The sequence below is a fragment of the Scyliorhinus torazame genome, chromosome 8, assembly GCF_047496885.1.
Source record: "Scyliorhinus torazame isolate Kashiwa2021f chromosome 8, sScyTor2.1, whole genome shotgun sequence".
In the NCBI taxonomy this organism is placed as follows: Eukaryota; Metazoa; Chordata; class Chondrichthyes; order Carcharhiniformes; family Scyliorhinidae; genus Scyliorhinus; species Scyliorhinus torazame.
The window spans coordinates 14,271,321-14,294,900 of record NC_092714.1 but is presented as its reverse complement, the minus strand read 5'-3'; the positions used below and the strand labels follow the sequence as shown (position 1 = coordinate 14,294,900).

At 44.3% G+C, this 23,580-nt stretch overlaps 1 protein-coding gene across 5 annotated transcripts in view; it reads right to left on the bottom strand.

The window, feature by feature from the left end:
- The window catches only part of usp25 (ubiquitin specific peptidase 25), a 204,646-nt gene that overhangs the window by 148,880 nt on the left and 32,186 nt on the right, over nucleotides 1-23,580 (bottom strand). For all 5 annotated transcript variants that reach the window (XM_072513112.1, XM_072513114.1, XM_072513115.1 and 2 more), the window contains exons 3-4: nucleotides 20,653-20,794; nucleotides 11,920-12,043 (exon numbers count right to left, since the gene is read on the bottom strand). In XM_072513112.1, the coding sequence (XP_072369213.1) occupies nucleotides 11,920-12,043; nucleotides 20,653-20,794 (266 nt within the window). The remainder of the gene's footprint in view (nucleotides 1-11,919; nucleotides 12,044-20,652; nucleotides 20,795-23,580) is intronic.

The following is a 23,580-nucleotide window of genomic DNA, read 5'->3' as shown; positions in this document are numbered from 1 at the left end:
CCTCAATTGGTGTGCCAGCAACCTGCTCGCCTTCTCCCCATATTCGTACTGTACACCCTGTGCCTTCCTCCATTGTGCCTCTGCAGTGCCTGTAGTCAGCAAGTCAAATTCTACATGTAGCCTTTGCCTTTCCCTGTACAGTCCCTCCTCCGGTGCTTCCGCATATTGTCTGTCCACCCTCAAAAGTTCATGCAGCAACCGCTCCCGTTCCTTACTCTCCTGCTTCCCTTTATGTGCCCTTATTGATAGCAGCTCCCCTCTAACCACCGCCTTCAACGCCTCCCAGACCACTCCCACCTGGACCTCCCCATTATCATTGAGTTCCAAGTACTTTTCAATGCACCCCCTCACCCTTAGACACACCCCCTCATCTGCCATTAGTCCCATGTCCATTCTCCAGGGTGGGCGCCCTCCTGTTTCCTCCCCTATCTCCAAGTCCACCCAGTGTGGAGCGTGATCCGAAATGGCTATAGCCGTATACTCCGTTCCCCTCACCTTCGGGATCAATGCCCTACCCAGCACAAAAAAGTCTATTCGCGAGTAGACTTTATGGACATAGGAGAAAAACGAGAACTCCTTACTCCTAGGTCTGCTAAATCTCCATGGGTCTACACCTCCCATCTGCTCCATAAAATATTTAAGTACCTTGGCTGCTGCCGGCCTCCTTCCAGTCCTGGACTTCGACCTATCCAGCCCTGGTTCCAACACCGTATTAAAATCTCCCCCCATTATCAGCTTTCCCATCTCTAGGTCCGGAATGCGTCCTAGCATCCGCCTCATAAAATTGGCATCATCCCAGTTCGGGGCATATACGTTTACCAAAACCACCGTCTCCCCCTGTAGTTTGCCACTCACCATCACGTATCTGCCCCCGTTATCCGCCACTATAGTCTTTGCCTCGAACATTACCCGCTTCCCCACTAATATAGCCACCCCCCTGTTTTTCGCATCTAGCCCCGAATGGAACACCTGCCCCACCCATCCTTTGCGTAGCCTAACCTGGTCTATCAGTTTCAGGTGCGTTTCCTGTAACATAACCACATCTGCCTTAAGTTTCTTAAGGTGTGCGAGTACCCGTGCCCTCTTTATCGGCCCGTTCAGCCCTCTCACGTTCCACGTGATCAGCCGAGTTGGGGGGCTTCCTACCACCCCCCCCTTGTCGATTAGCCATCACCTTTTTCCAGCTCCTCACCCGGTTCCCACGCAGCTGTATCTCCCCCAGGCGGTGCCCCCCCGCCCATCCTCTCCCATACCAGCTCCCCCCTCTCCCCAGCAGCAGCAACCCAGTAATTCCCCCCTCCCACCCCCCCGCTAGATCCCCCGCTGGCGTAATTACTCCCCCCATGTTGCTCCCAGAAGTCAGCAAACTTTGGCTGACCTCGGCTTCCCCCCGTGACCTCGGCTCGCACCGTGCGACGCCCCCTCCTTCCTGCTTCTCTATTCCCGCCATGATTATCACAGCGCGGGAACCAAGCCCGCGCTTCTCCCTTGGCCCCGCCCCCAATGGCCAACGCCCCATCTCCTCCACCTCCCCTCCTCCCCCCATCACCACCTGTGGGAGAGAGAAAAGTTACCACATCGCAGGATTAGTACATAAAACCCCTCTTTGCCCCCCACATTCGCCCCACCACTTTGTTCGAACGTTCTTTTTAATAACCCGCTCATTCCAGTTTTTCTTCCACAATAAAAGTCCACGCTTCATCCGCCGTCTCAAAGTAGTGGTGCCTCCCTCGATATGTGACCCACAGTCTTGCCGGTTGCAGCATTCCAAATTTTATCTTCTTTTTATGAAGCACCGCCTTGGCCCGATTAAAGCTCGCCCTCCTTCTCGCCACCTCCGCACTCCAGTCTTGATAAACGCGGATCACCGCGTTCTCCCATTTACTGCTCCGAGTTTTCTTCACCCATCTAAGGACCATTTCTCTATCCTTAAAACAGAGGAATCTCACCACTGTGGCTCTGGGAATTTCTCCTGCTCTCGGTCCTCGCGCCATCACTCGGTATGCTCCCTCCACCTCCAACGGACCCGCCGGGGCCTCCGCTCCCATTAACGAGTGCAGCATCGTGCTCACATATGCCCCGACGTCCGCTCCCTCCACACCTTCAGGAAGACCAAGAATCCTCAGGTTGTTCCTCCTTGCGTTGTTTTCCAGTGCCTCCAACCTTTCCACACATCGTTTCTGATGTGCCTCCTGCGTCTCCGTCTTCACCACCAGGCCCTGTATATCGTCCTCATTCTCGGCTGCCTTTGCCTTCACGACCCGAAGCTCCCGTTCCTGGGTCCTTTGTTCCTCCTTTAGCCCTTCGATCGCCTGTAGTATCGGGGCCAACAGCTCTTTCTTCATTTCCTTTTTGATCTCTTCCACACAGCATTTCAAGAACTCTTGTTGTTCAGGGCCCCATGTTAAACTGCCACCTTCCGACGCCATCTTGGTTTTTGCTTGCCTTCCTTGCCGCTGTTCTAAAGGATCCACTGCAATCTGGCCACTCTCTCCTCCTTTTTCCATCCGTATCCAGGGGGGATTCCCTTCTGGTTTACCGCACAGTGTTTTTAGCCGTCAAAATTGCCGTTGGGGCTCCTATCAAGAGCCCAAAAGTCCGTTTCACAGGGAGCTGCCGAAACGTGCGACTCAGCTGGTCATCGCCGCACCCGGAAGTCAGTTTGATTGATTCTTGATTAACACGGGAGTCAAAGGTATAGGCTGAGACCAGAGGAAGAAATGTGAAGCTCAGGCCACAATCAGATCAGCTATGATCTTATTGAATGGTGGAGCAGGCTGGAGGGGTCAGATGGCCCTAGTTCATATGTAACTCCACTTTCCTGCCCACTCCTCATATCCCTTGATTCCCTAAGAGACCAAAAATGTGCCTACACCAGCCTTAAATGCATTTGATGATGGCACACAGGCAACCTTCTGGGGTAGGGAATTCCAGTTTTACAACATATTGATCATATAATTATAGAATCTCTACAGTGCAGAAGGAGGCCATTCGGCCCAGCGAGTCTGCACTGACCCTTGGAAACAGTAGCCTCCCTAGGTCCACACCCTTATCCGATCCTATCCCCGAACCTAGTAACATCACCTAGCCTTCTGGACACTAAGGGGCAATTTAGCATGGCGAATCCACCTAACCTGCACATCTTTGGGCTGCGGGAGGATTCCAGAGCACCCGGAGGAAACCGACGCACACACAGGGAGAAAGTGAAAACTCCACAGTCACCCGAGGCCAGAACAGAACCCGGGTCCCTGGCGCTGTGAGGCAGCAGTGCTAACCATCTCAGTCGTAAATGATCGACCCATTATCCTGAGGCTGTGTCCAGTGTTTTAGATTCCCCGACCAGCTGAAACAATCTCTTGGCCGTCTACCCTAGCAAGCCCCTTCAGAATTTGATAGGCGCTTTCGTTCCATTCAGAGAACGCAAGCACAATTTACTCAGCCTCTCATCATAGGATGCCCCCTCATCCCAGGGGCAAACCTGGTGAACCTCCAGTATAATTCAACTTTTCCCCCTATTTATCAACTTTTTAGTGGCCCTTTGCTGGTTTCTAAAATTCCCAATTACACACTGAGTGTCTACACTCAGTCCTGTGCAGTTTTATCTCCTTACATCCTCTTGCTCCACAGGGTCACAAGGAAGTTACTGTGAAGAGCAGTGCAGACTGTGACTGATCATTCTTACTTCATTGACAAAGCTTTATTGATTCAAATGGGCAGAGATAAAAAGATGCAAAACTATAAACCTTTCGGCAGCACGACATCTTACATAAATTGATGCGTGGGCAGCACAGTAGCACAGTGGTTAGCATTGTTGCTTCACAGCACCAGGGTCCCAGGTTCGATTCCCAGCTTGGGTCACTGTCTGTGCGGAGTCTGCGTTCTCCCCGTGTCTGCGTGGGTTTCCTCCGGGTGCTCCGGTTTCCTCCCACAAGTCCTGAAAGATGTGTTCGGTAATTTGGACATTCTGAATTCTCCCTCTGTGTACCCGAACAGGTGCCGGAATGTGGCGACCAGGGGCTTTTCACAGCAACTTCATTGCAGTGTTAATGTAAGCCTACTTGTGCCAATAAAGATTATAATAAAGCATATAATTTCTTAAACATTGGGACCAAACTGCACACAATATTCGAGATGTGAATTCAACAAAAAAACTGTACAATTGTTGCAAAACGTCTTTATTCTTGACCTCCAATCCCCTTGCACCTGCATGTTAACCTTCTGTGCTTCTTGCATGAGCACAAGTCTCTTTGAACATCAACACTTTCACACCTTAAAAAAAATATTCTGCTTTGCTATTCTTCCGACCAAGGTGAATAACTTCACACTCGCTACATTAGACTCCATCTGCCATCTTATTCCACTCTCACTCAACCAGTCTATAAATCTTTGCAGCCAATTGTGTGACCGACCCACTGCTTACCTTTCCACCTAGTTTCACAGTATCAGCAAACATAGATACATTACACTCTGTCTCTTTGTCGAAGTAATTAATATAAATTGTAAATAGCTGAGGATGCAGTACTGATCCTTGTGGCACACCACTATTCACTACCTGCCAACATGAAAAAGCCCCTTCTTTTTATCCACTAAAGTTAATCAATTCTCTACCCATGCTAATACATCATCCCAACAGCAAGAGCACCTACCTTGCTTGCGGCACCTTACTGAAAGGCCTTTAGATACAGTCTGATTGTATAATGTTACAGTTAAGAGAGAAAGATCTGAAATCGATGGACCAAATCAAAATTGATTCTAACTCATCAATTGATGCAGGTACACATCATCTACTGGTTCCCCTTTATCTACCTTACTAGTTACATCCGCAAAACCTCCAATAAATGTGTCAAACAGAATTTCCCTCGAGTAAAACCATGTCAACTTGTTCCAATCATACTGTGCTTTCCCAAGTGCATTAAGAATTCCTTCATAATAAATTCCTGCATATTCCCAACAACTAATGTTCGGCTAACTGGGCAATAGTTCACTGTGTTCTCTCTCCCTCCTTTCTTGAAAAGCAGTGCATCATTTGCTAACTTCCAATTTGATGGGACCATTCCAGATTGAAGGAATTTTGGAAGTGCGTAACTGGCACATCAACTCTCTCTACAGCTATCTCATGCCCAGCTCGAGGGTGTCGGCCATCAGTCCCAGGGGATTTGTTAGATTTTAGTCCGTTGAATTTTGCTAATACTTTTTCTCTGCTGATAGGACTTTCTTTAATTTCCTCAATCATTTCAGCCCCTGGCTCACCAAAACTTGTGTCCTCTTGTGAAGACAAGACAAAATATTTGTTCAAGCCTCTGTCATTTCCTCATTCCCCATGATAATTTCTCCTGCCTCTGCTTTAAGGGACCAATAGTTACTTTTGTGACATTTTTTTCTATACTTGTAATAAACTCTCACAATCTATTTTTTATTTCTGGATAGTTCACTCTCATTCAACTTTTTCCCCTTTTTATCCACTTTTTGGTGGCACTTTACTGGCTTCTAAAATTCCCAATTACACACTAAGTGTCTACACTCAGTCCTGTGTAGTCTTATCTCCGTGCATCCTCTTGCTCCACAAGGTCATAAGGAAGCTACTGTGAAGAGCAGTGCAGACTGTGACAGAGTGCTTCATTGACAAAGCTTTATTGATTGAACTGGGCAGAGATAAAATGATGCAAAACTACAACCTTCCAGCAGCATGACGCCTTCCATAAATTGATGAGTTAGAATCAATTTTAATTTAGTCCATCGATTTCAGATATTTCTCTCTTTAACTGTAATCTCACTGTATGTAAAGAAGCATCATGCCTCTGCCATGATGGCTTCAATTAATCCCAATCTCCTACTTTTTCCCTACAGTCCTGAAAATGTTTCCATTTCAAGTATATGTCCACTTTTCTATTGAATCTGCTTCCAATTTTAGGAAGTGCATTCCAGATCATTGTAACTTACCACAAAAACAACTCACCTAGTCTCCGCTTCTTTTGCCAATTATCTTAAATCTGTTTCTTCTGGTAACCAATTATCTCATCAATGGAAACAGTTACTCTCTATCAACTCCATCAAATCCTTACATAACTGCGAACAACTCTGTTAAATGTCATCCTGAACTTCTCTGCTCCAAGGGGAACAAATCCAGCTTCTCCCGTCGTTGCACCTAACCAAAGTCCCTCATCCCTGGTACCACCTAGTAAATCTCCTCTGCATCCTCCCATTGATCTCAATGTATTTCTAAAGTGTGGTGTCCAGAACTGGATGCAATTCTCCAGCTGAAACTAAACCAGTGATGTGTAAAATTTAGCACAACTTTCTTCCTCGTGCTCTTTCCCTTTACTTACAAACTTACAACTTGTATGCCTTTTTTATACATCCAAGGCTCTGTGTGAAGCAGTTGCTGGAGGCAGATTGTGAAGACAAGACAATGATAAACAATAGGCTCATGTAAACTGATCTCAAGGAAGAAAAATGATCATTGTTTCAAATTTTCACATGGCTACTTTCTCACTTGTATTTAGCAGAACACAATGAATGTATGGTGCACGATCAAAATTGCTCTACAATATGAGCAAAGAGCATTCAACAGTATAATTATAGGTTTTAACCTTCCAAATCTCCAAGGTATCTGGATTGCACATGTTTTGGGCTGTCTGATATCACAGTAAAGTGCCGCTGGTTACAGGTCCACCAGTAGTAATGGAAGAAGTGAAGTATAAGAATACTTCTTGGGGCAGCACGGTAGCATTGTGGATAGCATAATTGCTTCATAGCTCCAGTGTCCCAGGTTCGATTCCAGCTTGGGTCACTGTCTGTGCGGAGTCTGCACATCCTCCCCGTGTGTGCGTGGGTTTCCTCCGGGTGCTCCGGTTTCCTCCCACAGTCCAAAGATGTGCAGGTTAGGTGGATTGGCCATGATAAATTGCCCTTAGTGTCCAAAATTGCCCTTAGTGTTGGGTGGGGTTACTGGGTTTTGGGGATAGGGTGGAGGTGTTGACCTTGGGTAGGGTGCTCTTTCCAAAAGCCGGTGCAGACTCGATGGACTGAATGGCCTCCTTCTGCACTGTAAATTCTATGTAAATCTATGTAAATATCCCGAAAGGAGCATACAGCTTGTCCCCCAACGACATATTGATACCAATGCATTAAACAAACATAACAATCATAATACGAATGTCACCAGTGCTCAATGGAAGAAAGCGAAAAGGGCAAATCACCATGAGTGAGCGCAAGACAGAAAAATTTCACATGAAAAGAACAATCTTTTTTAAAGTTTCAAATATCTGTGCTCACGATGTCGATGGTGATAGCGCGAAGGAAATGGAGTCTGGCCATTGTTGGCAAACACTGTGGCCATCGTGAATCTTGAGGTCAGGTACAGCAAGGTTGGATGAACAATACTCTACTTTGCTGAGCAATATCAATCAAGTTATCAATTCTACAGCATCTTTAACCAAGTAATGGGTGGCACAGTAGCACAGTGTTTAGCACTGTTGCTTCACAGCGCCAGGGTCCCAGGTTCGATTTCCGGCTTGGGTCACTGTCCGTGCATAGTCTGCACGTTCTCCCCGTGTCTGCGTGGGTTTCCTCCGGGTGCTCCGGTTTCCTCCCACAAGTCCCGAAAGACATGCTTGTTAGGTGAATTGGACATTTTGAATTCTCCCCCAGTGTACCCAAACAGGTGCCGGAGTGTGGCAACGAGGGGATTTTCGCAGTAACTGTACTGCAGCGTTAATGTAAGCCTACTTGTGATAATAATAAAGATTATTATGAGACTCGCCTCAAAAAACACCTTGCACACAGCAGCTTCCTTGATGGAGGGAGGTCCACCATTCTCTGCACAACCAGGTTCAGGTTTTGCTCTGGACTCCTGTTTACTGGGAGCAGAGTTGCAAAATTAACTAAACTCCCTTCAAATAGACCGTTACATCTAATTTAATGAATAAGTTTCATTTCCTCAGTGTGGAAGGGTACAAGGCCACAGAGGTGAAAGATTCACCTGCCCCAGCTGCAATTAGATTTGCAGCCATGCTTTTTAGGATTACAGCATATCTGGAGATGAACTGCTTCTTGATTCACAGATTTCATCGATAATTTATCATGCTCATCATTTACTTTTGACAGTCACATTTCTTTCCCTAGTCCCCCCCACCCCCGCCTTCAGTAATACTGGTGAACTGAACAATAAACATTTTTTTTTTTGGTGTCTGCCATAGCTCAAGAGGGAAGCTCCCTGAACTCCGAGTCAGATGATGACTCGATTAAGTTATACCCCACTGACAGAGTGGAAAAACACATTGGGAGACATTTGACCAAGGCCCTGTATGCCCTAAAAAGGGGTGCGACAGGTTCCAAGCCAGCATTTCAAAGAAAAGCAAGCATCCGGGCCAAATGATATTCCAAAACCAAGATCAGAAAAACAAATTCCCTCGTCATTGTCACATTAATACGAGTGGGAACTTGTCATGTGCAAAGTGTTTTCTATACTACAACATTGACTACACTTCAAAAAGGACTTGAAAAATGAAAATCACTCGTCACAAGTAGGCTTCAAATGAAGTTACTATGAAAAGCCCCTAGTCGCCACATTCCGGCACCTGTTCGGGGAGGCTGGTACGGGAATTGAACAGTGCAGCTGACCTGCCTTGGTCTGCTTTCAAAGCCAGTGATTTAGCCCTGTGCTAAACAGCCCCGTTGTCATCATGAGTGGATATAACAGATTCCTTGGTGGGAAACCTTCCCCGTGCCTGGGTCAATATTTACCCTTTGACCAATATCACCATATAAAAAAGGTTATTTGTCCTTAACAGCATTGTGTTCTGTGGAATCCTGCTGTGGGAAACTACTCTGCTGTTTTTCCTGTACGACAGTGACCACACTTTAAAAAGTACTTAATGGTTGCAAAGCACTTTAGCACGAGTTGAGGAAGTGCGATACAAATTAAAGACTTTCTTTTCACCCCTCCAAAGATAAGCCATCTAGGATTGGCATTCGGTACTTTATATTAATGGCTCTTCTCGACACTGTCAAACTGAACTGGCAATCTGACTCTTGAAAATGGGGAGGAGGAAGGTGCAGCAACTCAGGAAACCTTAGGAATGCTGCAGTGCTACATTGTGCCGCTTGTGCTCTATCCTGGAAATTATTTCCAGTTGTTCATTGTAAAGAAAGTTTAAAAGTAAATGACAAACGTCATGCTAAGAATTACACTCCATTCAATGAGCTTCGAGAACAAAGAATGGTGGGGGAGGAAGGCCACAGCACTGGTGAAACAGAGCGAGGAAAAGAAATACACCAAAAAAGAGAAAAAGAAACTGAAAGGAGAACACGAACAAAGAAATCAGAAATGAGACTAAAAAGTGAAACTGCAAATGAATTGGTAAAGTATGCAATGCCCGTCATAATTCACAAGCTTATCGCAAACACAGCCCCGCCAGTGACATATAAATAGGTATTATAAGCACACGCCTGTTACATGTGCTATTTATAATGGAACGGTGCAGAAAGGCTCAGTGTGTGAATCAAGCGTTGCCTTTGAAGACGCTTCAGCAGCTTTCAACGGTCACAAGAACACAAGAAATAGGTGCAAGAGTAGACCATATGGTCCATCGAGCCTGCCCTGTCATTCAAGCCTCCTGCTCCATCCTTCAATGCGATCATGGCTGATCTTGGCTGAGAAAGTACAGCATGGGTAATTTTAACCTACATATAGATTGGGTGAATCAGATTGGCAATGACAACCTAGAAGATGAGTTCAAAGTGTTAACGTTTGGAATTCTGTTTGAAAGCTTTAAAGGCAGGTTGAAAAATAAAATGAAATGAAATGAAAATCGCTTATTGTCACAAGTTGGCTTCAAATGAAGTTACTGTGAGAAGCCCCTAGTCACCGCATTCCGGCGCCTGTTCGGGGAGGCTGGTACGGGAATTGAAACGCGCTGCTGGCCTGCCTTGGTCTGCTTTAAAAGCCAGCGATTTAACCCAGTGTGCTAAACCAGCCCCTGGTTAAAGGTAAATATCAAGCTTTCCAAACGAACAATGCCAGGAAGCCCTTTATGTTGTCATGCATTTTCATGACAAGGTCACCTTGCTGGAATCAAGTCAAAAATTAAAACATCTACTTTTTAAATGGCATACAACTTCTTCCACAGCTTTGAGGTCAGTAGATGCCGCTCTCACATTCTTGTGCACTCCTCGTAACTTGTCCTTTACGCCCGTCTGCAAGACTGGAGATTCACAGCAACCTCAATTTACCCTAATTGCCCACATGGCCTTGGGAGCTCCCTGATAACCACGAGTCACATTCATCAATAGAAAAGGATTCCAACTCTTTGAACATGCAGCTCGTTATGTTCATCACAGAAAACAATTTCTGCATGTTTGCGCTTGGATCCCAGGGAGCTCTCCCAATGCCTGCTTTCTGACAAACTGCGAGGTGTCACAGGTTGAGAGGAATTGATTACAAAAGTAGGGAGGTTATGCTTCAATTGTACAGGGCATTGGTGAGACAACATCTGGAATATTGTATACAGTATTGGTCAACTTATTTAAGAAAAGATGGAAATGCATTGGTAGCAGTTCAGAGAAGATTTATCAGACTAACTCTAGGAATGGGCGGGTTGTCTTATGAGGAAAGGTTAGCGAGGTTAGGTTTTATCCTGTGGAGTTTAGAAGAGTGGTGACTTGATCGAAACCTTCAATATTCTGTGGGGTATTGACAGAGTGGATGTGGAGAGGATGTTAGCACAGGGCTAAATCGCTGGCTTTGAAAGCAGACAAAAGCAGCACGGTTCAATTCCCGTACCAGCCTCCCTGAACAGGCGCCGGAATGAGGCGACTAGAGGCTTTTTACAGTAACTTCATTTGAAGCCTACTTGTGACAATAAGCGATTTTCATTTCATAAGAGTGTGGGTGGAGTTTGGTTTTATTTCAGCCATTTTGCAGTTTTGTTTCAGTTTGAAAAGAGCTTGGGGTGTGTGTGTTTGCAATGAGCTGGATTTGCTGTGATCTCTGCCATGAAAGACTATCTCTGGATCATTTGGGTGATTTAAATTCTTAATAGTAAAGCCTTTAACCTGATGTGTTTCTGTTTAAAGGTGTTAAGTCTCATGGATGTTGAAAGGAATAACTGAAGGATTATTTAGTGTTGTAATATTTTCGGGGTTATCTTTGAAGTAAGTGGTGCAAAGAGATCCAATGTTTATTTAAGAGGTTAAGTTGAGTTCATGGAATAAACATTGTTTTGTGTTTAAAAACCCACGTGTCCATAATTGTAATCCCACTCCTAGGGAACAAGCCGTGTGCTCGGAAAAGCAACAAATAGCATTAAAGGGGAGGTTGGCTGAACTCCATGATACATTTTGGGGTTCTGAAAACACCTCTCCCATAACAGCAGTTTTGGTGTCATTGTCTGAGGAAGGATGTTCTTGCTATGGAGGGAGTGCAGCAAAGGTTTACCAGGCTGATTCCTGGGGTGACGGGACTGTCATATGAGGAGAGACTACGTCAGTTAGGTTGATATTCATTGGAGTTTAGAAGACTGAGAGGGGATCTCAAAGAAACGAATAAAATTCTATCAGGATTAGACGGTGGTGGTCATAGTTTGAGGATAAGAGGTAAACCTTTTAGGGCTCAGCTGGGGAGAAGTTTCTTCACCCAGAGAGTGGCGAATCTGTGGAATTCACTACCACAGAAAGTAGTCGAGGCCAAAACATTGTGTAATTTCATGAAGGGGTTATATATAGCTCCCGGGGCTAAAGGGATCAAGGGATATGAGGGGTATTGAACTTGATGATCAACCATGATCATAATGAATGGTGGAGCAGGCTCGAAGGCTGTCTCCTGCTTCTATTTCCTATGTATGTTTCTTTGTAAAATCTCTCAGGAAATGAGGTTCGTTTTTAAAAGCCTGTTTGCTGGATCCTCTCCTGACCCCTTACCTGCTGATGGCTTGTTCCTCGTCTGTTATACCAGTCTCCCGGAACGCTCGGTTGGATTCCTCTAAACTTAGGGCGATTGCTCTCTGTAGGTCATCTTTGTCATCCCCAGTAAGGTCAATAACATCTGTAATTATCACAAACAAAACTTTGAAATAGGAACAAATTTATATCTTAAAGAGGGGGGTATTTTGAATGATCAGTGGGTAAAGGTAAAAAGATCACAACTGCATGGATTTCAGTGTAAATAGTTGGTTGGTGAAATATTCAGTTTCTTTTTAAATCAAAGGCAAGTGACCTGTAATTTTCACAGAAAATGCAATGAATCTGCAGAATTTGATTACTAAAGCATCCCAGAAACATTGGTCTTTAAAAATTGAATTTGGACTATGCAGGCACTTAAATGCAAGGAACCTTGGTTGAAACCAGAAGAGAATATTTTGACACTATATATCACACTGGTGGTTAAGGTCTGCTCACTGACGGGGAGCAATTTAAGGCGCATTAAAATGCCAAGAACAGGTACAATAATGGAAAAAGCTGATGGAATGCTGGCCTTTACAGAGGAATAGAACACAGAGAGATAGAAGTCATGCTTAAGTTGTACAAAACCCTGGTCAAACCTCAGCTGGAGTACTGTGAGCAGTCTGTAGTACTGCACCCTCAGAGAAAGCGCAGCTGAGACTTACTAAAATGATGCCTGGACTCCACGTGCCATGTTACCAGGAGGGATGGCACACACCAGGGTTATATTACCTGAAATTTAGACAGTTAAGGGGTGATTTGATTAAGTGTTTAAGGTTGATTTCTGTTGAATCAACTATTTCTGTTGATTGGCGAGTCTGAGACGCAGTCCAAAATTCAAAGCCAGACCTTTACAGGGGTGAAGTTAGAAAACATTTCTACATATTGTCATGTGAGAGTACCTTTAAGAAATGGATGTTTAAGCAATGTACCTTTAAGAAATGGAGCTGATCATATTACTGAAGTGATGTCAGAAGGTGTGGGGGGAGCTGAGCTCACTTCTGCTTTTTGAATTTCAGTTTGAGAAGGCAGCTGGGAGTGTCTGTGTGTTTTGCTGTGAGCTGCATGAAGAAACACAGAGCTGGTCTGTTGATTTCTGCAATCCAAAGACTATAAATATATTGAATGTAACCTAATGAGCTCCTATTTTTGAAGGTTTGAAGTCTTTTGGATGTTTAAAGGAACAGTTTGAAGGATTATTTAATGTTGTAGTCTTTTGGGGTTATCTTTGAAGTAATGGGTGTTAAGATATTCAATGTTTGTTTTAAAAGGGTTAACTTGAGTTCATAGAATAAACAATGTTTTGTTTTAAAAAACACTTGTCCATTTCTGCTGTATCACACCTGGAGAGTACGCAGTGTGCTTCCCACACCACAATGTATTAAAAGTTGTCGGTCAACTGAACTCCATGAAACACTTTGGGGTCCTGTAAACCCGGACCCATAACAAAATACAGGATGATAGAAGTATATGACTCTCTTCACAGAGAGCAATAATACATTTTCAATCATCATCATCTTCTTGTTGCATTCTTCTGAGCATTGCTGCATCTTCCCTCACCACTGTTCTGCCTGGCTGTGGCTCAAGAACTGAAGACCTTCTGGCAGTAGAGGGCATTCTAAATGTTTCATCATTTGGGGTGCTTCTCCAAAATTCGATTGCATCACCATTTCTGCAAAAAGAAGCTTCCATTTGCCAACACCAGGCCTGAGGCAACTGAGATCCCGCCAAGCATGTCATGTTTCATAGGTTCCTAGTGGGAGGAATCATTCGGCAACTTGCCTTACTCTGCCTGGGAACGTCTTTACCAATGAGCAAGGTGTCAGCTGGGGGGGGGGGTTACGGTTTGAGGACCGGGCAGTATATAAGTTGTCCCTTGACTTGAGCTTAGTTGTTGCTGAAACTATTGATTATTTGTTATCCAAAAGGTATTATGGGGCAACAGTGGAGTTAGATCAGAGCAGCTTTGCACTCATTAAACGACAGAGAAGGCTCATGAGGCTAAATGGCCTAATCTTTAACCTATGTTCCTAAATTGATGAATTAAATGCATCACACAACAAGCGTACTAAGCTCAGGAACGATATCCCTTACAGCAAAGACAACAGCATGAGAATTGTTGACAATACTGGCACCAATATTCTAAGCAATAAGTCGAGTGACAAGTCTGCACTCGCAGTACACATCGCTCTCAGAGTCAAGGTTGCCAGAAGCTGAAATAAGAAAATACAAGAGATCTGAAATGAGAGAAACAGGAAAAGCTGCAAAGTCCTGCATTCCACTCAAACAAGTTAACACCTTGTGGGATGTTTTGCTAGAAGCAGAACCCTCTGTTATAGGGCCCAGCAAAAGGAGGAAACAATAGACACAAAAAACAAGCCAGAAATGCAGCGAGTCGGAATGAGTTGGAATCGATTCCCTGGCAGGATGGTGATAGCCGATTCAATAGTAACTTCCAAAAGGTATGAAGAATTCGCAAAGCTTTTGGGAGAAAGTTGGACTAATTATCCTGCGGTTTCAGAGAGCCGGCACAGGCTCAAAGGGCTGAATGGTCCCCTTCTACACTAGATGACACAGGTGAGGTAAAAGCAGGTGGAAGACAAGAATACAGATACAGTTTAATGCTGTCGAGCCATACAGACTGGAAAGTTCCCGGTTTCAATTCCTAATGTGTACAGAATGAGCTGCTGCCTGGCTGGCAGTAACAGGGTTAGAATTGGCCTTACATGACGTGTTAGGTGGGACATTTGTCAGGTTTCCCATTTCCGGCTTTATTGGCTACTGCTGGAAAATGAGTGTTTGTGAACTGGTTTGGACTCCCTGTAATGGTGCCATTGCCAAATTCTTCTCTTGACAATCATGTCCTGGCTTGCACACAAACATGGACAAACACACACAAAAATGGCTTTGCCATTCAAAAGAGTCAAAGCACGGTAGCACAAGTGGATAGCACTGTGGCTTCACAGCGCCAGGGTCCCAGGTTCGATTCCCCACTGGGTCACTGTGCGGAGTCTGCACGTTCTCCCGTGTCTGTGTGGGTTTCCTCCGGTGCTCCGGTTTCCTCCCACAGACCAAATACGTGACAGAAACCTTTGAATCCTCACGGTCTTCAGGTGATGTCCCAGAGGACTGGAGAATAGCCAACGTTGTTCCTTTGTTTAAGAAGGGTAGCAAGGATAACCCAGGGAACTACAGGCCGATGAGCCTTATGTCAGTGGTAGGGAAATTACTGGAGAGAATTCTTCGAAACCGGATCTACTCCCATTTGGAAGCAAGGGGTCGTATTAGCAAGAGGCAGCATGGTTTTGTGAAGGGGAGGTCGTGTCTCACTAACTTGATAGAGTTTTTCGAAGAGGTCACAAAGATGATTGATGCAGGTAGGGCAGTGGATGTTGTCTATATGGACTTCAGTAAGGTCTTTGACAAGGTCCCTCATGGCAGACTGGTACAAAAGGTGAAGTCACATGGCATCAGATGAGCTGGCAAGATGGATACAGAACTGGCTAGGTCATAGAAGGCAGAGAGTAGCTATGGAAGGGTGCTTTTCGGATTCGAGGGCTGAGACTAGTGGGGTTCCGCAGGGATCAGTGCTGTGGTCTTTGATGTTCGTAGTATATAGAAATGATTTGGAGGAAAATATAACTAGTCTGACTAGTAAGTTTGTGGACGACACAAAGGTTGGTGGAATTGCGGATAACGATGAGGACTGTCAGAGGATACAGCAGGATTTAGATTGTTTGGAGACTTGGGCAGAGAGATGGCAGATGGAGTTTAATTCGGACAAATGTGAGGTGATGCATTTTGGAAAGTCTAATACAGGTAGGGATTATACAGTGAATGGTAGAACCCTCTAGAATATTGACAGTCAGAGAGATCTTGGTGTACAGGTCCACAGGTCACTGAAAGGGGCAACACAGGTGGAGAAGGTAGTCAAGAAGGCATACGGCATGCTTGCCTTCATTGGCCGGGGCATTGAGTATAAGAATTGGCAAGTCATGTTGCAGCTGTATAGAACCTTAGTTAGGCCACACTTGGAGTATAGTGTTCAATTCTGGTCGCCACACTACCAGAAGGATGTGGAGGCTTTAGAGAGGGTGCAGAAGAGATTTACCAGGATGTTGCCTGGTATGGAGGGCATAAGCTATGAGGAGCGATTGAATAAACTCGGTTTGTTCTCACTGGAACGAAGGAGGTTGAGGGGGCGACCTGATAGGGGTCTACAACATTATGTGGGGCATAGACAGAGTGGATAGTCAGCGGCTTTTCCACAGGGTAGAGGGGTCAATTACTAGGGGGCACAGGTTTAAGGTGCGTGGGGCAAGGTTTAGAGATGTGCAAGGCAACTTTTTTCACACAGAGGGTAGTGGGTGCCTGGAACTCGCTGCCGGATATGGTGGTGGAAGCAGGGACGACAGTGACATTTAAGGGGCATCTTGACAAATACATGAATAGGATGAGAATAGAGGGATACGGACCCAGAAAGTATAGAAGATTTTAGTTTAGACGGGCAGCATGGTCGGTGCAGGCTTGGAGGGCCGAAGGGCCTTTTCCTGTGCTGTGCTTTTCTTTGTTCTTTGTTCTTTGTGAAGGTTAGGTGGATTGGCCATGATAAATTGCCCTTAGTGACCAAAAAGGTTAGATGGGGTTATTGGGTTACGGGGATAGGGTGGAAGTGAGGGTTTAAGCGGGTTGGTGTAGACACGATTGGCCGAATGGCCTCCTTCTGCACTGTACGTCCTATGTATCTTCTATGTTCCATGGTCGACCTTGGGCGTCAACTCCATTGTCCCGCCCACTCACCATATCCTTTAATTCCATGAAAGACTGAAAGTCTCTACCCCAGACTTAAATGTATCCCATGATGTAGCATCCACAACCCTCTTGGGTAGAGAATTCCAAAGATTCACAATCCTTTGAGTGGAGTAATTTCCTCTCACCGCAGTCCTAAATGATTGGCCCTTACCCTGAGATTGTGTCCCAGTTTTTACATTCCACAGCCGGCGGAAACAATGTCTTCTGTAGGTGTCGATGAGATCTCCTCTCATTTTTCCAAACTCCAGAGAATGTCAGCCTATTTTGCTCAGTTTATCATCATGGGACATCAGCCTCAGCCCAGGGACCAATATAGTGAATGTTCACTGCACCGTCTTCAATGCAAGTATATCCTTTCTTAAACGTGAAGACCAAAACTGCACATAGTACTCCAGATGTGGTCTCTCCAAACCCTGTCCAATTGGACCAAGACGTGTTTAATCCAATCCCCCCCCCCCCCCCACCTCACAATAAAGGCCAGCATACTGTGTGCCTTCAATGTATTCCAACAATTGACACTCAAGTGAGAAAAGGTTAAGAGCAGAGGGTGAGAAATTTCAGGAAATGATCCCTCTCACTTCCCCAAAAACATCTACATCAATGGACAAGTAAGCTTCCAAAGCAGTTGGCAAAGATAATCATTTATGTGCATCAGACCAATCGTACCTGATGTGCGCACTCACTAAGCAGCAGCAGAGAACTGACTCCAGTTGCAGTTCGACAGCAGACAGAAACAGGGAATTCCCTCAGCTCCAGTTCTGAGAATGGAAAATGTGTAGAAACTGGCAGCTCTGATTTGGAGCAGTATGGGTCATTACAAGTTTTGTGCACAATGCTGTAAAGTTGGTAACCAAGCATCACGGTGCAAAAACTGATATTTAAGAATGGGATGAACAAAATTGTTGAATTAAAGTAATGATTTCATGTCCAGTTGCTGCACAAGATGTGGATTGGTGTCTTGCCATTACTGCACCTTTGAGTGGTACCAGTGAAGACATTCTGGCCTCCTTCAACAGGGTACCATGTGGGAAACAGAGGCCGGAGCACAACACTTCATTCATCAACAAGTGCCCACTTGACCTCTGCCTCTAACATCGCCAACTCAATAAAAAGAGCAATGTTGGACCAAAGCCAATTTGCCTGTGGGTAGATGTTTTGTGTGGACTCAAAGGGTCAGACAAGACAAAGAAGCAGGCTTTAAGTCTGGGAAAACGAAACTGTGATGTGCATCAGAAAGGTTCTGTTGTTATGATGTAACACCAAGCGTTTCTATAATGCCTTTAACATAGTAAAAATGTCCAAAGATGCTTCACAGGAGAGAAATCAAACCAATTTGACACATGGGCACAAAGAGATAAGAAACCAGAGGCCAGAAGCCTGGTTTGAGGCAGGTTTTGAAGAATGAGTTATAAAATGAAAGGTAAAGATGTGGAGAGGCTTATAGAGGGAATTCCAATATTTAGGGCCTAGGCAGCTGAAGGCAAGGCCATGAACAATGAAGCGATGCTCAAGAGATCAGAATTGGAGGAGCGCAGAAATCTCAAGGGCTGTAGGATAAGGAAGTTAACAGAGATAAGGAGAGGCACAGGATGCCCTGTGCGGTCGGAAACGGAGGATGAGAATTTGAAATCTGGGTCATTGACTGATGAGGAGTCAATAGTGATCAGCAAGCATGCTGATAAAAATGAAGCGCGTGTCAATGATAAATTATCAATAGGACTTTGCATGCTAGTCAGAGAACAGATGGATGCACGTGCGCACATATGCACAATTAAAATGGATTACTGCTACCGGTTTCTGCAGATCCAACATCCCAGACTGGCTGAAGGTACACTCTCAGAACACAAAGACATAACTTAGTTCAGGGAGGCTTGAAATTAATACCACTAAGTTAGAAGTAAGCATCAATGGTTTCACATATTTTCAGGTCTGGGGAGCTGGAAAGATGGTGTACATTTAGCCAAACCCATCAGACCGGTCTTTGGATTATGCCTGCCTTCTGATCAAACATGGAGGTTGAAGACTTTCCTGAACACAATCCACGCTTTGTTGAGTGAGCCCTGATAGTTTTGATAACAGCAATGTTGGCTTTCAGGAGAAGGAGCAGCCACTCTTTCACTTGGCATCTCTACTTTACAATCCCTGGACAAAGGAGTCAGGTCAACCCCTCAATTGCCTGTCATATCGAGAAAGCAAGCTGCAAATACCGGACAGTGCCGGGGACAAAACCAACTGTTGCAGTCAAATTACATTTTCGCTAAAGATAATCAATGGGGAAACAAAATTATTCATTCCACTAATAAGGCTAATTTGTGACAGAGCATATTACAGGAGTTCAGAATCTGGAAACACCGCTCTGTTCAACCACCGACAACCTTCAAAATGGACAATGTAATTTTACGTTGATCTCACCGTAGCAGTGCTCTCATCCAATTTCAGAAGACTGAAGCATACTGTCATGCGAGAGTGCCTTTAAGAATTGGATGTTTAAGCAATGTACCGTAAAGAAAACAGTGATGTCATAGAGTGGTGGCGCTCAGCTCAGTTCAGCCATTTTGCAGGTTTTTAGTTTCAGTTTGAAAAGTGCCTGGCTGTTTTGCTGGAGCTGAAGGCAAGCAAGCTGATATATCTCTGCCATTCTACAGAAACTATATATATCCTTTAACCTGATGTGATACTGTTTAAAGGTGTTAAGTCTCTTGGAAGTTTGAAGGAACATTTTAAGGAAGTATTTACTGTTGCAATATTTTCTGAGTTTTCTTTGAAGTAAGGGGTGTTAAGAGATCCAATGTTTATTTAAGATGTGAAGTTGAGTTCATGGAATAAACAGAGTTTTGTGTTTAAAAATCCACGTATCCATAATTGTAATCCCACACCTAGGGAAAAAGCCGTGTGCTCGGAAAAGCAACAAATCCATTAAAGGGAGAGGTTGGTTGAACTCCATTATACATTTTGGGGTTCTGAAAAGCCTCGCCCATAACAATACACTCGAGTCACATGTGAATGATTGCAGTATCGCACACCCAAGGTATTTCAAAGTTTACAGCTCATGCTGCCCGGGTCACAGACTTGTGCGTCTGGATATTGCAATGAGAAGGCAAGCTCTTGACATAAAAGACGTGGGCATTCACAGGAGAGACCAATCAAATTAAGCCAAGGAAAATATCTAGGTTAGATCTAAATATTGTAAACGCTGTCGGGGACGTACATTACAAGTCATTCAAGCTGTTGAAAAGACTCCATTCAATTAGAGCTGTGGAGCCGGACATTTACTGTAAATTTATTTTTTATCTGCAAACCCAAGGAAATACAGGAAAATAGGAAGAGGAGCAGACCGTTCAACTCCGAGCCTTTTTCACAAATCAACTCAAACTCTATATGCCCACCTTTGCCCAATGTCCCGTAATATCTTAAGTTATCAAAAATCTATTAATCTCAGGTTCAAGAGTCAATTCACCTGCCATCAATTGCCTTTCACCAAAGAGAATTCCAAACTCCTACTACTCCCCTTTCCATGTCCAAGTATTCCTTAACTTCATTTCCTGGTTTAACCTTTAGGCTGACAGCCTTGTCTACCAAAGTGGCCAATGTCAGATTTCAAATTTACAACTGAAAATATCGAACAAAGATGTTAAATGAGGGTTCAAGCCGCACATCGTTATCTTTATTGTCACCGTCAAAGGTTTGCGCACATAATTGTGCAAGACAGCGGAAATCAAATAGGGCAAATCCTGAAACAACCAGCCATCTGTACTGGCGTTAGTGCAAAGGAGAAGCATCAGAAAGCTTGGAAACACTACACAATCAGGAGGTAATAAATGTTCTTTGATCATCCTTATGGCAGCTTTGTTGTTTGTGGCTTGTACTCTATAACAGGCCTTCCTCCCATATGTCACTTACTTGTGTCAGCTTGGCTTCCCACACTGATGTAACGATCATTGCTGGTTTGTCCTGTGTGATAGTAAGCTTCTTCCTGCTGCGGTGCCTTGGCATTCTTCTCCGTCAGGAAAGAAACAGCTTCTGCAAGATCCCCATTACTCGCCTACAAAAAGCATGAGCAGCAAGTTAACAGTAGACAAAGCTGTGGACTTTGAAAAACAACTCAGGCTAGCCACTGCCAAAGCGAGTCCATTGAGGGAGACAGGCTGGAATGGGCACCAGACAAACAAGAGTACGGAGGCTGGAACAAATGCCATAGGGAGCAGCACCTGTACCATGGTCACCCCATTTTTACAATCTACATGCTGCTTCTGGACAAAATCATCTGCAGAAACGGGGTAACCAGCTCAAACCATCCATCAATATCGACTATCTTGCGGCTGAAAGACTACTTAACCAAACCAAAACCAAAAGTAATCACCTTCTGCTTTCATCCACACCTTCCCTAGACCATTGCCATCACTGTTCCATCACTGACCCCAGCCATTATTTTTGGCTCATTCACTTTGCAACTTTAGGTCTCATTTGTGTTGAGGTTCTATCCCCAGAAAGGTCTGTCAGAAACCGCCTACTTACATCCCTGTAACATTGCCCCCACACCCCTCACTCCAGCACCACCCGTCCCCAAATGTGCCAGTCCTTTAAACTGAGCCGTTTACCTTCACCTCATCACGAGAAGCCATCTCATGCTCGAATTCCCTAAACTCCTCTGCTTTCTACCTTCCCCTTTGACTTTCTTAAAGGCAGCCTTTCTGATCAAACTTTTGTTCCGCCTGCCCAATAAGCTCCTTCTTTGACACAGCATCCCAGTGTTAATATTTTTTGCTATTAGACCTTTAGGAAGCCAACTGAGACAATTTCTACATTGAAGGTATTCGATAAATACAACTGACACTGCTATTCCCCATGAACAGAGTCCATACCGGAACTCAAAAGGTGCTATTTCCTTGTAACAAACTCCTAACTACATTGTGTTCTTACAAATAAAATCAAAGGCTTGGCCATAAGTTACCGTTTTTTTAAATTAGCACAAATCATTTGCACGTGTAAGAAAATCTAGAAATAATAAGTTGGTATTAGCAAAAGTGACCATGAAGCTGACCGATTTTTGTAAAAATCCAAATGCTTCACTCATCAGAGAAGTGAATCTGCTGTGTGGCCTATATGGCCTCAACTTCCAAATTAACGTGGCTGACCTCTTCTCTGAAGTAATCTAGCAAGTTGCAACCAAGGTTAAAAGCAACATGGACTACAGCGGCTCTTGCAGGTCCACCACCACCTTCTCGGGATAACTAGGGATGACCAATTATTGATGCCTTGCCAGTGATGCCCAGAGCCCAAGAATGAATAAGATCATGAATAATAATTATGGTCAAGAAAATGTAATTCAAAGGGACGCAACTCACAGTTACATTTTGCCACTCAAGCTTGAACATTTTACCAGCACATATCCAGCTCGCAATACACCGTAGATTTTGCTTCTCTTCATCTTTCTTTCCCGTACATGGAAATGGATAAATCTCTGCCAATTTCATGCTGTTCGTGACTTACAAGGTGCAATGCAAGATATTACTCTCCTCTTTTACATGTCTAAAAGATAGGCTTCACGGGGCAGGTTGGTTGACTCAGAGGCACTCACATCTGGATCAGGAAAGTTGCAGGTTCAAGTCCCACACCAGGACTGGAGCAAACATGATCTTGGCTAGCAACTCAATGTCGTACAGAGGGAATGCTGCACTTAGAGGATCTGTCATATTTGACGAAGATGCTAAAAGAACCATAGGCAATATGAGGAAAGACTTCTGCTACAAAATGAGTTGCGGTGATCTGGAATGCTCTACCTGAAAAGGTGGTAGAAGCATATTCATTAGTATCTGTCAAAAGACAGACAGACTTGCATTTATAGTGCCTTTCACAAACACAGGCTTTCCTAATGGTTCAATACTTGAAAGAAAAAAGAAAGACAGGGTAGTGGAGAAAGAAAAGCGGAGTGGGACTAACTGAATAAGTTCTATCAAAAAGCTGGCAACGGCATGATGACTAATGGTCTTCTTCAGTGCTGTATCATTCTACGATTCTGAGAAATCGAAGTCCGATCCGATTACTCCAACAGTGAGGGTGAACACAAGAGTTCCCATGACAACATGAACTGTGTTGCTCTCGTGTTAAAGTATTGCTGGATACAGCTCAGTCAATGGTGATGGTGAGCATTAAAGGCACAATATAAATCCAAGATCTGGCAGTGATAGCTGACTGAAGGGCATTGTAGAGGGAATAAATTAAGAGTATTGCACAAGGATTCATTTGTACATTAAAGTGGATTTGATAAAAGGTTTTTCAGCTGGCATATTGGCACTAACATGCTAAACAAACCTTGTTATAACACTGCTGGAGTGATCAGTGTCTTAGCAACTAAATGCTCATCTAAAATGCTGTGACCTTTTATTGGTATGTAACCCATCCGTAGCTGAATATGATATTCTGTATACAACCAAATCTACTGACTGGTCCTTGGCAGACAGCCATTACTCCTATTACAATGCTTCGTAGCCCACACCAGAATATTGGCATTAATTTCAGTGATGTTGAAATACAACATCATAACTTTGCAATAACTCACTTTCCTTTTTTAAATTGTGAGGAGGGAAACAAATGACAACCTGTGTCGGAGCTAGAAGCAGACTCATAAAAATCACAGTGCAGGAATCTGTTCAGCCCATCACATTTGTGTACACTCGCTCTTCAAGGAATCATCTATTCTAATGCAATTTCCATGCAGTTTTTTTCTAGTCTTTTTCAAATTCATGTCCAGTTCCCTTTCAAAAGCCTTTACAGTCACAACCTCAATATACAATTGTAGCAAAGCAGTGTTATCATGGGATTCAGTGC